At 41.3% G+C, this 15,062-nt stretch overlaps 1 protein-coding gene across 1 annotated transcript in view; it reads left to right on the forward strand.

Moving 5' to 3' along the window:
* The window catches only part of nek10 (NIMA-related kinase 10), a 246,957-nt gene that overhangs the window by 205,542 nt on the left and 26,353 nt on the right, over nt 1-15,062 (forward strand). The window contains exons 26-29 of the mRNA XM_060825301.1: nt 898-1,111; nt 2,301-2,484; nt 2,881-2,967; nt 11,483-11,537. Coding sequence (XP_060681284.1) covers nt 898-1,111; nt 2,301-2,484; nt 2,881-2,967; nt 11,483-11,537 — 540 coding nt within the window. The remainder of the gene's footprint in view (nt 1-897; nt 1,112-2,300; nt 2,485-2,880; nt 2,968-11,482; nt 11,538-15,062) is intronic.

Raw genomic sequence — 15,062 nt, forward strand, 5'->3', positions numbered from 1 at the left:
TGTGAGTTGTTTTCGATGTTGAGGTGGGCCTCCTCGGATTTCCCACCTGATTCACTCATCTCCTTCATCAGGAGTTTGCCTTAAGGTCAGGAGGGATTGTGGATCTGTGATTGCTGCATGAACTGCAATAGAAGGAGATATTGGAGATCTGAGACAGAAAGACTAGAATTAAGAGAATGGCAATGCAGCGGGCAGCATTTACTGGGAGGAGAGGATAAAGGAATGATTATATGGAAGTCAAGTGTATAAGGATTGTCTTAAGGCTTGTCTACTACTAGAAAGTGGAATCATGGAATGGTTGCAGCACAGATCGAGGCCATACCGTTTTCCCAGACGGTAAAATCAGTAAAAACCCATAGTACTTGGAATTGAACATACTGGCCATGCTGAATTTTGAAATATTCAACACAAGTCACATCAGAATGTCTCATTTTCTTGGGAACAGAGAGGTGTAGTTATTACTTCTTCTTACAGCCTGCTTCAGATGAATGGAGGACTTGCAGCTGCCCTGATATTACCGCAACTTCTGCCTTTCATATCTGCAATTTATAATTTTTAATACACCTTCAATAGGTAGATATAAAATTTTTTGAACAGTGGAACTGGTGTCTACAGTTGATTTTAGACCAATTTCATGCTATTGGATCATAAAAGAAATGCCGATTTTGTGACTTTAAATTGTCCCTGCCAAGCATGAAGCCAATATACTATTACTATTTTCAACATTTTTGTGAGGATTTCTCAGCATCCATATAGGCTTCTGCAACATATCATGTGGTACTGGAGTTACATGATATATATTCATATATATATATTCAGTTGAGCATGTGCAACTTTAAAAGTCATTTTTATTTAGAAGCTGAATTTTGTTTTGTGTATATATATCTATTCCCACAGGTGTTTGACCCCTGATTCAGAAGAACGACCAGATGTTGTGGAAGTAAGTGCAATGATTTCAGATGTTATGATGAAATACATGGATAACTTATGCACAATGCAGATAACAATGGAGAAGAAGCTTGATCGGGAGAGAAGACGCACACAGAGGTATTTCATGGAAGCTAACAGAAATGTAATGACTTACCATCACCAGATCTCCATGCTATCACAGGTAAGCATTTAAATTTTATTTGTTGGAATATTATGAACGTTGTAGTCCACTAGATTCAGTGTGAAATATTTATTCATGATCTCTTTTTATATGCTGCCTGTACTTTCTTTGATTTGTACATTCTGAGCATTTTTGATGTCACAAGACTTAAATCTGAAATATAATAATCTAGATGACAGGATGACATTCCTGAAGAAGGGCTCATGCCCGAAACGTCGATTCTCCTGCTCCTTGGATGCTGCCTGACCTGCTCCGCTTTTCCAGCAACACATTTTCAGCTCTAATCTAGATGACAGTCATGTTCAAAACGACGGTGTTAATTATTCTCCACTTTAATCAATTGTGAGATTGCACAGTCTATCTCATGCATAATATTATGTTTAATCTGCAGCTTCATAAGATTGGCCCCCATTTTCAGGATACACCTGCTATTGCTCTCAACATGCTTTTCCACATCCTTAACTAAACCACTGTTGGCCATATGGCAGAATGGTGAAGGAGGTACATGGAATGTGCTGGGGCCATGAGGTTACAGGTTTTAATATTATGCAATTCCACCACTTTTGAGCCACATAATGTTATAGGCATACAATTTTCAATGTCTAAATGTGTTCTTAATCTATCCTACTACTCTCACTGGTAGTGCTGCACAACAAAATAGAGGGTGTTCTCGATGTGAAACTGGAGCTTGGTTTCAACAAGGCCTGTACGGTAACCATTCTCACCAATGTTCTTATAGAAAAAATGCATTTCAACAGTTAGATTGGTGAGGTTGAGGTCATGAAGATTCTTTTCTCATTTTGGTTCTCTCACCAGCCTGCTGCTGACTTAGTTTGGCAGCTCTCGAGTGATCAGATCTCAGCCAAGTGAGGCTTTTTGCACTCATCACCACATTCTCCTTTCTTTGCTTGGCCTTCTTTATACGTGAGAAGCCATGTGAAACATATACTTAGGAATATCTTCACAAACACTGACAATACTGTTTTGAATTTAATGTTACTCAACAGAAATTTCTATTGATTCCACTGACCAACCATATATGAGTTATATTTTTAATGGCACATTATGCATTGAAATTTGAAGTGTCTTCCACAGAACTGCAGTATGTAGTTGAATTATTGTGTGGGAAATTCTGCAATTAAAATGGTGAATTATCTTCTACAATAAAGTTTACCTTCTTTCATTAAAGGAGCATTATGATAAGTCAAATCTTGGAAGCAGCAGTGGAACAACCAGTCTGAAGAGTGAGTCATCAGAAACCAATGATAGCACATTAGGTGATACACATGCACAGCATATTAAAGATGGGGATGAGAGACTGAATGATGCAGTATTTATTGAGAATATTAATTCTGCTGAGAACACAGAAAAAGGTATAACTGAATTTCTTAACATTAAGTAGGTAGAGATTTACTGCAATAAAGGATTAGCATATCTATAATGTTATTAAATGTAGAATAAATAATACAAATAATTTAGTTAAAATATACATTGTAATTATTTTTGGCATTTTGAAAATGTGAATACTTATAATATTTCAGAAATTTTGTAAACATTCAGAATGTAATATTTTATATTAACTGTAGTCATGATCTGTTCCAATGATATCCTTTAAGGCTGTGAGTTGTAAAATGGTTATATGGTTTTGATATGAACTTTTATTTCATTGGTAGCTGATATAAAACCTATGAAATTGTTGTTGTAACACTGATATTTTTCATACGTCTTCAGTTTAAAATGTGTCAGTGTTACTTTCTATTGTACTATAGATATATGTCTAGAAATGGATGATGAGTTGAACATTTCAGATCACTCCAGTAGTTCCAGTCCAAGCCCCATAAAGGATTCTACTCTGGGTAAGTGTAGTGGAACACATTAACTGCTTCTGCTATTTCAAGGATGTTATGATCAAGTGAGTCAAACATGGTAAGTGTTAATTGTGATTTAAATATCTATTTTCAATTCTATTGCTCTCTTCGTGTTTCAATTCTATTGCTCTCTTAGTGTTTCAATGGAACTTCGTGTTCCAGCATACCTCTAATGTTGGAAGTTATTCCATCTGAACTGTGTAGTTTCATAGTTCAGACATGGTATTTGATTTGAAAGAACAGTAATACTTCCCCCTGAGTCAAGCTTGAAATGTATGATACCATCATTGACATGAGCCAATTCTATCAATCTCAATTTGGTGAATTATCAATTTATGTGGAATATCTTGAATTTTTTTTCTCATGGTTGCAATTCTATTACATTATCATTTTTCCATGAGTAGCTTTTCCTGCTCTGAAATTGCAGTCTAATTCTGTAATTTCTGGAAATGATCTATCATAACTGGGCATTGTTTGTGCTTATAAGACTTTTTTTGCTCTGCATTGCTAACATTGGCTTTTAGTATCTGCTGTTTGACCTATTCTTAGATTAGCTTGTCATATGTATCTTTGGAGCATTTATACCTTATAAATTAGATAGATTCTGTTGCTTAGTTATGAAAATATTGTCTTTTTTCTCTCAGGATTTATCTGTGGTGACATCTGTCTCCAATTGAATCTCAAACTAAACTCTCCCTTTGTTCATCCAAGGCAGTTTAGCTCACCAGATTGGGTACAGTTTCATGCAGCCTCCAAAGTTAACTCTTTCAGAACCATTACCTTAGCTAAAGTGCCCTAGACCCTACCATTGTTTTCAATGTTTCATCAATAACTGAAGCAAGAATAATAATTGATTTCCCTGCTTCACCAGATGAACATGGGGACCGTTTACTCTTATTGTAGCTTTCCAGCTGTCAATTCATTCTCTCAATTATTGTAACAGACAATCCTATTTTGCCATGACTTTCAACAGTCAGGACATTATTACCTGGGAGAAATACACCTTGACTAGACAATTGTTTTCCCAGTATTCAGCAGCCTTCATGTGCCCCTTCTTGTGACAAAGGCAGCATGTCAGCCTCTTTGAACTAAATTTGTCCTCCAAACCTTCATTTACAGATACAATAGATACTTTAAATGTAATTTCAAAATTTCATTACAATGCCACTTTCTGTGCAAAGGTCATCACACTCTGGGACTGAGACTGTACTCATTGGAATTCAGATTGAGAGGGCAGTCATGGCATTAATCAACTCCAGCATCCCCACTACTCTTGACCCACTCCAATTTGTGTATCGGATCCATGTCAGATGCCATATCACTTGCCCATCTTGACACCAAGAACAGCTATGTAAGAATCCTACTCATTGACTACAGCTCACCTTCAACACTATTATCCCCTTGTGACTGATTACTAAACTTAGTGATCTTGGACTAAGCTCCACCCTCTGCAACTGGATTCTCGGTTTCCTGACCCACAGGCCACAATCAATGAAGATTGGGGACAATATTTCATCCTCACTAACACTCAACACTGGAGCCCCCCATGGGTGCGTGCTCAGCCCACTACTGTACTAACTATATACCCATGACTGTGTTGTCAAATACCAGACTAATGCCCATTTTCAAATTCACTGATGATACCACCATAGTCGGTCGAATTTCAGATGGCGATAAAACAGACTACTGATGGGAGGTGGAAGACCTGGAAAAATGGTGCACTGAGAACAACCTAGCTCTCAATGCCAGCAAAGCCAAGGAATTCATTATTGACTTTCGGCAGGATGTTACACATGCCCCCTACACATTAACAGCACAGAGGTGGATTTAGTGGAGAGTATCAAGTTCCTGAAAGTGGTCATCAACAACAAGCTTTCTTGGACTCTTCATGCGGATGCACTGGTTATAAAGGCCCAACTCTTCTTCCTCAGGCAGCTGAGAAAATTTGGTATGATGGCGATTACCCTGGCTAACTTTTATTGGTGCGCCATCAAGAGCATTCTGTCTGGATGTATCACTACCTGGTATGGCAACTGTACCATTCAAGATCAGAGAGGGTTACAGAGAGTGGTGAACTCAGCCCAGCCAATCACAAAGGCCAACCTCCCATCAAGAGAATCCATCTACCAGACCCGTTGTCAAGAAAGGCCGCCAGCATTCTCAAGGATCCATCCCACCCTGACAATGCTTTTCTACAACCTCTACCATCGGGGAGAAGGTACAGAAGCCTGAACACACGCATCAGCCATTTTCAAAACAGTTGCTACCCTACTGTTGTTAGAATACTGAATGGACTCACAAACTCTTCGCATTCACCTGTACCTGTGTTTTGTTTTTGCCGCTGTTTACCTATTATTTACTATCTATGCTACTTAACTATGTGGTCTGCATGTGTTGCTCGCAAGACGAAGCTTTTCACTGTGACTTGGTACACATGACAATAAATTCAATTCAATTCTTACAATTATGAAGGGAATAGATAAGATAGAAGCAGGGAGGTTGTTTTAATTGGCGGGTGAAACTAGAACTAGGGCTTCAAAATAAAGGGGAGCAGATTTAGGGCTGAGTTTTTTGACAGACTTCAGCTACAGCACTTTGATCATATTTGAGATACATCAAAATATAGGGGAAAAAAATCACACTTAAAAGCAAGGTTGAATAATTAGGTATTAAAGTACTAAATTTTTCAACTGCTTGATGCATGTAAACTGGGAATTAATAACAATCCAATTGAAATGTTAGCTTTAGAGAAATGATTTTCTTTAATTTAGTTGTTGGTAATAAAATGACTAATGGATATGTATTTTCAAACATTTTTCTTGCCCACATTTTGGTCTTCCTTCTGGTCTTAAAATTTTATATAACTTTCCATGATTTCAGTTACTCTTTATTAACTCAACCAAATGACTATTAGTCACATCTGGATAGTAAGCAGTAAGATTTAGCCAGCTGTACGCCTATTAATTGTTGGAACACTGGATCTATGCCTGTTCCTGTTGCCATTGAACATTCATGCTCTTACCTCCAAATGATTTGGAGTTGAGTCTGCAATTAGGCAAAACTAAGTACTACTGATGATCTAATGATTGCAACATGTTGCTGTGCCCCAAGGAATATGGGTGTCCTTGTGCATGAATCACAAATAGTTGGATTGTGGGTACAGCAGATAACTAAGAAGGCATATGGAATATTGTCTTACATTGCTAGGGGGATGAACTTTAAAAAGGAAGGTTATCATGCAGCTATATAAGGTGCTGGTGAGGCTACATCTGGAGTATTGTGCACAGTTTTGTCCTCCTTACTTGAGAAAGGATGTACTGGCACTGGAGGGGGTGCAGAGGAGGTTCACTAGGTTGACTCTGGAATTGAAAGAGTTGCCTTATGAGGAGAGATTGAGTTGATTGGAACTATACTCATTGGAATTTAGATTGAGGGGGAATCTCACAGAGACATATAAAATTATGAAGGGAACAGATAAGGTAGAAACAGGAAGGTTGTTTCCACTGGCGGGTGAAACTAGAACTAAGTCCTCAAAATAAAGGGGAGCAGATTTAGGACTGAATTGAGGAGGAAACTTTTCTCCCAAAGAGTTGTGAATCTGTGGAATTAGGCGAAAATGAGGACTGCAGATGCTGGAGATCAGAGTCTAGATTAGAGTGGTGCTGGAAAAGCACAGCAGGTCAGGCAGCATCCAAGGAGCAGGAAAGTCAATGTTTTGGGCAAAAGCCCTTCATCAGGAATGAAGCAGGGAGCCTCTGGGGTGGAGATGTAAATGGGAGAGGGTGGGCTGAGGAGAAGGTAGCTAAGAGTGCAATAGGTGAAAGGGGGTGGGGATGAAGGTGATAGGTCAGAGGGGAGGGTGGAGCGGATAGGTGGGAAGGGAGATTGGCAGGTAGGACAGGTCATGAGGACAGTGCTGAGCTGGAAGGTGCAAACTGGGAGTAAGGTGGGGGAGGGGAAATGCGGAAACTGGTGAAGTCCACATTGATGCCCTGGGGTTGAAGTGTTCCGAGGTGGAAGATGAGGCATTCTTTCTCCAGACATCGGGTGGTGACGGTGTGGCGATGAAGGAAGCCCAGGACCTGCATGTCCTCAGCAGAGTGGGAGGGGGAGTTGAAATGTTTGACCACGGGGCGTGGGGTTGATTGGTGCAGGTGTCCCAGAGATGTTCCCTAAAGCGCTCTGCGAAAAGGCGTCTGGTCTCCCCGATGTAAAGGAGACTGCATTGGGAGCAACGGATACAATAAATAAATTTTCTGCCCTCAAACCCCATCTCTCCAATCACAACAAGGAAAGAACCCTCCTGGTCCTCACCTTCCACCCCATCAACCTCCGCATAAACCACATCATCTGCCGACATTTCCGCCACCTACAAACAGACCCCACCGCCAGGGATATATTTCCCTCCCCACTCCAATTCGCTTTCCGCAAAGACTGTTCCCTCCATGACCACCTGGTCAGGTCCACGCCCCCAACAACTTACCCTCCCTTTCTGGCACCCTGCCCTAACTCTACAGGAATTGCAAAACCTGCGCCCACACCTCCCCCCTCACCTACATCCAAGGCCCCAAAAGAGCCTTTCACATCCATCAAAGTTTCACCTGCACATCCACAAATGTCATTTATTGTACCTGTTGCTCCTGATTTGGTCTCCTTTTCATTGGGAGACTGGAAGCCTTCTCACAGAGTGCTTTAGGTACTCTCTCCAGGACGCCTGCACCAATCAATCCCACTGCCCCATGGCCGAATATTTCAACTCCAACCCCCTCTGCAACCTATCACCTTCATTCCCACCTCCATCCACCTATTGCACTCTTAGCTACCTTCTCCCCAGCACCACCTCCCCCTCCCCCCCCCCGCCCCACCACCACCCCGATTTATCTCTCCATCCCCAAAGCTCCCACCTTCATTCCTGATGAAGTGCTTTTGTCCGAAACGTCGATTTTCCTGCTCCTCGGATGCTGCCTGACCTGCTGTGCTTTTCCAGCACCACTCTAATCTTGAATCTGAGGAATTCCCTGTCCAGTAAAGCAGTTGAGGCTGCCTCATTATATGTTTTAAAAACAAGGATCGATAGATTTTTGAACAGTAAAATAATTAAGGGTTATGGTGAGTGGGAGGGTAAGTGGAGCTTGATCTTATTGATTGACGAAGCAGGTTCAATGGGCCAGATAGCCTACTGCTCTCCTATTTGTTATCTTCTTATGTTAGAGACGTGTACAGATGAGAAACCGCAAGATTTGATTCTTATTCTCTCATGTTAGCTAATTTGGCAGTAGGGAGCAAAAAAAAAGACTATTGAGGTTTTGCAGTGTGCAGAGGGATAAATTACCTGACTTTTCCAATTTGAAGATGATGTCATTGCCTTATTATATCTTCACATTTGTCTTTTCTATGAGACTACACACAACTTGGCATTTGTCATTTGTATTCGATATGCAATGAGCATTGCCAAAAAATGTGCTTGAGAGAAAATTAGTTGAACAGAGAATGAGATTTTGTTTTCATATCACCTTGCCTGTGTTCTGTAATCAGTAGTTTGAAATTACTGAGTCATGCCAACAATAAATTTCAAAAATAACCACTTGGGTGAGGTACTGAAATATTTACCAACATCAATAAAATATACTCAAATAAATATATTGCTATTTGAATTTTTTCTCATAAATCATGTGAAAATATCTGATTAGTTACTTGATTCAGTTGGGAATTGTTAATCAAGTCTAAAATGCTGTGATAGTTTGTTTTTTCTTACAGGTCATAGTTCTTCCTCTAGTTTCTTTAGTCAGGGACGATTGCCTCAGTCACTATCCACAACAGAGGCAGCACACCTCAGCAACAGTTTTCAATCATATTCTCTTGAAAGCCCTGGCTGCCTTGATATAACAGGTACAATTCTTCTATAACATTTTAATACTGACAGGGAAGTAAGAGACTTTCCTGTTATTATGGAAGAAACAATGCTTTTTTTTTGTTCACTGTTTTTGAATGTATGTGTCCATTGTAGCGCTCACTGTTCTGTGGGACATAGCTCAACTTGCAGACTGAGCTGACCACCCTTCTGTGTGTTGAAAAGGATATTATTCAAGCTCACCCGTATCGGTGTGATTGTTGTAAGTAAATACAGAGCCCTTAAAGGCCTGTGCTAACCAACACAAATGGATGGGCTCTCAGTATTGACACTTTTGGTTCATTATTTTCTTAATTTGATTGACTGACCCCACTATATCCAGGATGCCAGGCCCTTTCCATTTCACTGTTTCATTCCTCTCACCGCAATCTTTGTCTTCCCTTGAATCTTCCTTCCACACTTCGATGCTTCTGAAGCTAGTCCACACTTCATCAAACCTCTCACCATTGATTTGCCTGTGCAGATCCCAAACTTCCATGAACACTGTCTTTCTCCTCTTATTAGCCTTGTATCAAGAAAAAAACACTGACCTGAACACAACTGCATAAAGCTGACTGTGACATGCCACTTTAAACAGACATGAATTGAATTAAATTAGCTTTATTGTCACATGTACTCAAGCGAGTACAGTGAAAGGTTTACAGTTACCGTGTTACAGCGCCAGCTTAAGTAGAAAGGTACCTAGGTACAGATACTTAAGATTAAATTCTTAGAAAACAAAAAAAAGAAAAGTAAAGAAATAAATAGTCCATCATTATAAGTCATAGAAATAAATCAGAAAAATAATGTAAAAAATTCAGAGTTTCATGCTTTCCAACCCTGTCTATGCTGGCACCTAGCTTCAAGGGAGACCTCCACCCCGTCGCTATTGTCTGCACCGGACCCACCAACATAGGAGTTCCCCCACTTTAGGCACCATCTCTTCCCTGTTGGGTCCACTTTGCTGAAGCCACTGAACCCACACTCAACCTGCAACCAAGAGTCCCTGGCTCCACTACCAGGCCAGGCTGTCGCTGGGCCATGAGTCCCACTTCAGCTGCAGGAGTTGCCTTGCCAGCACTGCCATCCTGAAGAATCTGTTGTCTATAGAATCACCTACAATTACTTTCTTATGTGCCATTGACTTCCTCTTGAAGGTAGAACTTTACTAAAACTTGTTTTATGCCAATATATATCACATATACTAGCTCCGATAGGATGGTCTGAAGCCTGACACATTGGAAATATGTCACTGACTCTGCATATCAGCTCACCACTGGAAATTTGCAATTTCACTTCTCACCTAATTCAAACAACCCCATGCCATTGTTTCTTTTTTTATGAGTCTTCTTGTGCGTTCCATGGACTGCCTTCACTGTCCAAGTCTTTGCTCCCAAGACTATCAATGGTTTCCCATATACTAGAACTATCCAAATAGCACTCAATTTGGAATGTGCATGGCTCATGCCAACAATCCAACAACAACAGTGCAGCATGGGTGGGTCAGTGGTTAATACTGCTGTCTCAGTGCCAGGGACCTGGGTTCAATTCCAGCTTTGGGTGATCGTTGGTGTTTGCACATTCTCCTTGTGTCTGCATGGGTTTAGTCTGGGTTCTCTGATTTCCTCCCACAGTCCAAAGATGTGCAAGTTAGGTGGATTGGCCATGCTAAATTGCCTATAGTGTTTAGGGATGTGTAGGTTGGGTAAATTAGTCATGGGAAGTGCAGGCTTACAGGGATAGGGTAGAGGGGAGGTGAGTCTGAGTTGGATGTTCTTCAGACAGCAGTATGGCCTGTTTCCACACTGTAGGGCTTCTATAATATATCAATCTGTTCCCAGTGATCCTGTATCTCTGCTTTTGGTATTTTCTTAGGGGTCCCTCCTCATTTCTGAGATGTTTTCAAAATACGTCAAGAAGTTAAGACAGTATTGTAATGCTTCCAGACGTCAGGTGCTAGGTTTTCAGAACTTGAAGTGTGTTGAAATTGGTGGCCCAGAAAATGGTGGTCATGCATGCATGCCAATGCTTTTCATGTCAGTGTCCTAACACATGCTATCTTTGTAGAGGCAGAATATAGCACAGGCTTGCAAAATGGATATGTTCCTATTTAGAACAATTAAGATAGACAGAGCCTCCTTCTCCAGGGTAATCTCATCAGCAGCTTTCAGCACAGACCAGCTGGAATAATTTGGGGAAAAGTCATGGAGGCCAAATTTGACTCTAAAGGTTATATATAATGGTTTATTTTAGGTGAAAGGGCTTGTTAAATATTACAGCTTCCCATAACAGTTCAGATGTGGAATAAACATTCAGAATTTTGACAGTTCAGGTGTTGCCACCTGGTATCCCATGGGCAATCAGAACAGCAGCAAAATTACAGCCACATTGACTTAGTAATAAAATGTATGTGAAAATACAAATTATTCAGCAGACAATTTTTGGAATGTTTAATTTTATAATGAAGATTATATTGGGCCTTTTTGAAATCATGCAACTTCCTAAAAATTGATTTATAATCTTTGTATGCATATAATAATCAAAACAATTCCATCCTGTCTGTGTTAAAGCTCTCTCCAGGTAAAATAATTGAAATTGTTTTTTTTTCTGTAGCTACCTTACCAAGAAGTATCAGTTCTATTGGCACTGAGAGTCAATACCAGGTTGAGTAAGTATTCTGCATATTGGCACTCTCCTCATATTGTATAAGCTACCTTAAATCAAAATTTCAATCTTAAGAAGATATTGTTGCAACGGCTGTGATATAAGGTTAGTAAGTCACTTTCTTGGCCTTTAAAGATGTCCTGTAAATTTTTTATGATCGACCACGTTCCTGAAACCCTGAAGTAACATCCAGCACAGTCACAGAAATGTTTCACACCTTACATAACAAAAAAACGCAGTAGAAAATATAAGCTTGGTTATTAACCAAAATTTCTCAGTTATTTTGCTGGCACAAAGCCTTACAATGCCTCATTTAAATACTGCTGTTGAAATCTTGTCACATCCTCACACATCTCTATCTCTTTAACATTTATCTGTCCTTCAAACCATTAAGAACTTTGGGGCAGAGTCTTCCAATGTGAAATCTAAGTATGGCGTGTTAAGCCAATTAGTGGTTCACTTTTTCTTGGGGCTGAGATGAGTTTTCTTGTACAATCATTCTTTTTTCAGCTCATTTCTTAAGCATGCAAGTTGTTATATAATTTGTTTGGCCAATCATACAGAGGGGATACAGACCTCAATGTTGTAGTGTCTTTTAGCATGTGTTGGTCACCCCAACATCTGCTCTCCCAGAGATTTCTAACACCCCAGCTGAAACTGGCTCAGCTTTTCAGTGATTCCTCTTAAGATGTTCTTCTCCAGACTGTCCAGGAGAGAAGGGAAATCCTCTTCTCCTGTGGTACTGGCAGGGAAGACCCCTATCATGGCAAGGAAACTAGAGTGAGGTCACAGTCCAGGTCAGCATCCAGAACTTGTACAAAAGAACCTGAATCCAATGTAAGAAGAGGATGAATGATCTCTTGTGCTGTGTAAGTTTCATTGGCCCCATCTTGTCAATACAAAGCCAAATTCATATAGACATCTGTCAGGCCACTGCACAGGCACTTCGCAAAGGACACTATTCTATAAATCTCAGAGCACTTGGTACATACACACTGAATGTTTAACAGCCATCTCATGCTGTCGGTGTTCTAACAGTTACTGGGCAATGCATTTCTTAATCACTTGTTAAGGACAGCTCAGGACCTGGCATGGCTATATATCCATCAAATCCACCCATTGCAGTCATACTCGGTCCTTCTCTTTCTTTGCTTGCAGATTTAGATCACTCTTAACACAAGGGAGCTGGCCCAGACCAGCACAAGGATGCTGTTTGTTGTATCTTCACACCTTTCAAGAAGGATGCTGCAGATTTGGTAGGGAAGGACAAATGACTGAGACTGCACCTATGGAGAGACAGGACTGTCACGAGAAGTTAGTGAGGTAGCCCTTGGTATGCTGTTCTTAGATGTGCACTGTAAATATTTGTTTACATAAACAACAGCAACTGATTCTTTCTCCTACTGTAGGCATTAGCAGCTGCCAAAAGAGGACAAAGCACAAGATGCCACAACCTCAGAGAAGACACTAGCATGACATTCACCTGTGCCATCCACTAAAGCAGAGAGATTCATCTCAGTGGGTCCATTCTTCAGAGTAGGTTCAGGGTCACAATCTGATGAGCACATCACTGGCACAGGTCCACAGCTACCAGAGGGTGCAACACACAAGGTATCCAACCCATGGAGGACTGCTGGAAGCTGGGAACCTGCTGACCCGCAATAACATAACATGCCTCTTATTTGACCATGAGACATGTTGTATTTTGTGCAAAAGGCAGCGGAACATCAGACAGTGATACAAAAATCCTTGGTAAACCAGAAGGAAAGATGCGGGAGGCTCCCCAAGTTTGGTCTACTGTCTTGATTTAGGACATATAAGTGCTTGGCAGAGTCTATAGAAAGGCTGATATCAAGGTCCACCTGAAGATACACTACTGACAGATGTGCACTCAAACCTGCAATCTGTTGCTGTTAACAGGGGTGCACAGCATCAATGGCAAGGTGAGAGGGGAACAGGGTATCTTGACCTTGCTGATGAAGGGCTTTTGCCTGAAACGTCAATTTTCCTGTTCCTCGGATGCTGCCTGACCTGCTGTAGATTCCCTACAGTGGAAACAGGCCCTTCGGCCCAACCAATCTACATCGACCCTCCGAAGAGTAACCCACTCAGACCCATTTCCCTCTGACTAATGCACCTAACACTATGGGCAATTTAGCATGGCCTATTCCCCTGACCTACACATCTTTGGACTGTGGGAAGGAAACCGGAGCACCTAGAGCATGCAGACACAGGGAGAATGTGCAAACTCCACACAGACAGTCACCCGAGGCTGGAATCGAGCCTGGCACCCTGGTGCTGTGAGGCAGCAGTGCTAACCACTGTGCCACCCTTTTCCAGCATCCCTCTAATCTTGGCTGTAATCTCCAGCACCTGCAGTACCCACTTCCGCCTATCTTGATCTTACTGCAAGTGCCCTTACAAGAGATATGGAGGTGCCAGCAGGTATCCATGTGGTGAAGCTGTGCCTGCCAGACATCCTTGAAGTACTCTGCCTTTCTATCTCCTACGGAAGTGAACCCATGCTTCCAGTAGGGTCAGCTTCAGAGGATGCCGCTGTACACGTGCAGGAGGAGACCCTCAGTAGGCTGGGTTCCTCCAGGCCTTGTGGCCACAGAGATGCCCACCAAAGTCATGACAGTGACCAGGGTGAGGCAGTAAGCAGACTGTCTCCACCTTTGTGAATTTTGGATAGTAGTACCTAGATAAAGTAGGAAGCAAGGAAAATAGTCGATGTCTAAGAGCATATGTGGCACAGGCTCATATCTGTATCATAGTCTGCACTCCAAACTCACACTGCTATAATGTTAATACAAAATGAGGTGCCTACAAAGTTACCCGAACTGAAAGGGATGGAGTATCTTGCCTCACCAAAAGATGCTGCTAATCTTCTAGCAAACAATCTTTTATTGTCTAACATCATCGGCAATAAGATTTGCCTAATGTTGTTCTCATGACCCAGTGAAGCATAGACTTGGCAGGATTGCAGGAAAGGCTCATGTACCTGCTTTCAGGGGCAGTGACCTTGCCCAATGAAATTACAATGAGAAAGCTGGACCTGGTATCACTACATTGCAGGCAGTACAAAGAGAGTCTATCTGAATAATGGAGAAATGTGTACCTAGTCTGCACATGCAGGAAGGAAAAAATATTTGCCCTTGCTGGGTCTTCATAGCCAGACAAAACATTCTCAGTGTAAGAGGTAGGCAATGAACTACTGACATGTGAAGGACTTCATTCATCCAGGGAGATAGGAGGGAAAATTTGACCTGCCTTTAGCAATGGAAGCACATTCACCAAGGATGCTCAGGGATTGCAGTGATGTATTCAATGAACTTCTTGTTCTCTAGGACTACAGGGATAAAACGAGAATAAGGCAAATAGTAGCATCCGACAGAATAAAGAAGAACTGGGATTCATCTTCCAAAGTGCCCTAATCTGCCTCTTCTTTGACTTAAGCTTGACCCATAACCATGCTTCCCTCCAAGAGCCCATGATCATGGGAGTGTGTAGTGTTGTGCAGGTAATG

Source organism: Hemiscyllium ocellatum, chromosome 5 (genome assembly GCF_020745735.1).
Source record: "Hemiscyllium ocellatum isolate sHemOce1 chromosome 5, sHemOce1.pat.X.cur, whole genome shotgun sequence".
Taxonomy (NCBI): domain Eukaryota; kingdom Metazoa; phylum Chordata; class Chondrichthyes; order Orectolobiformes; family Hemiscylliidae; genus Hemiscyllium; species Hemiscyllium ocellatum.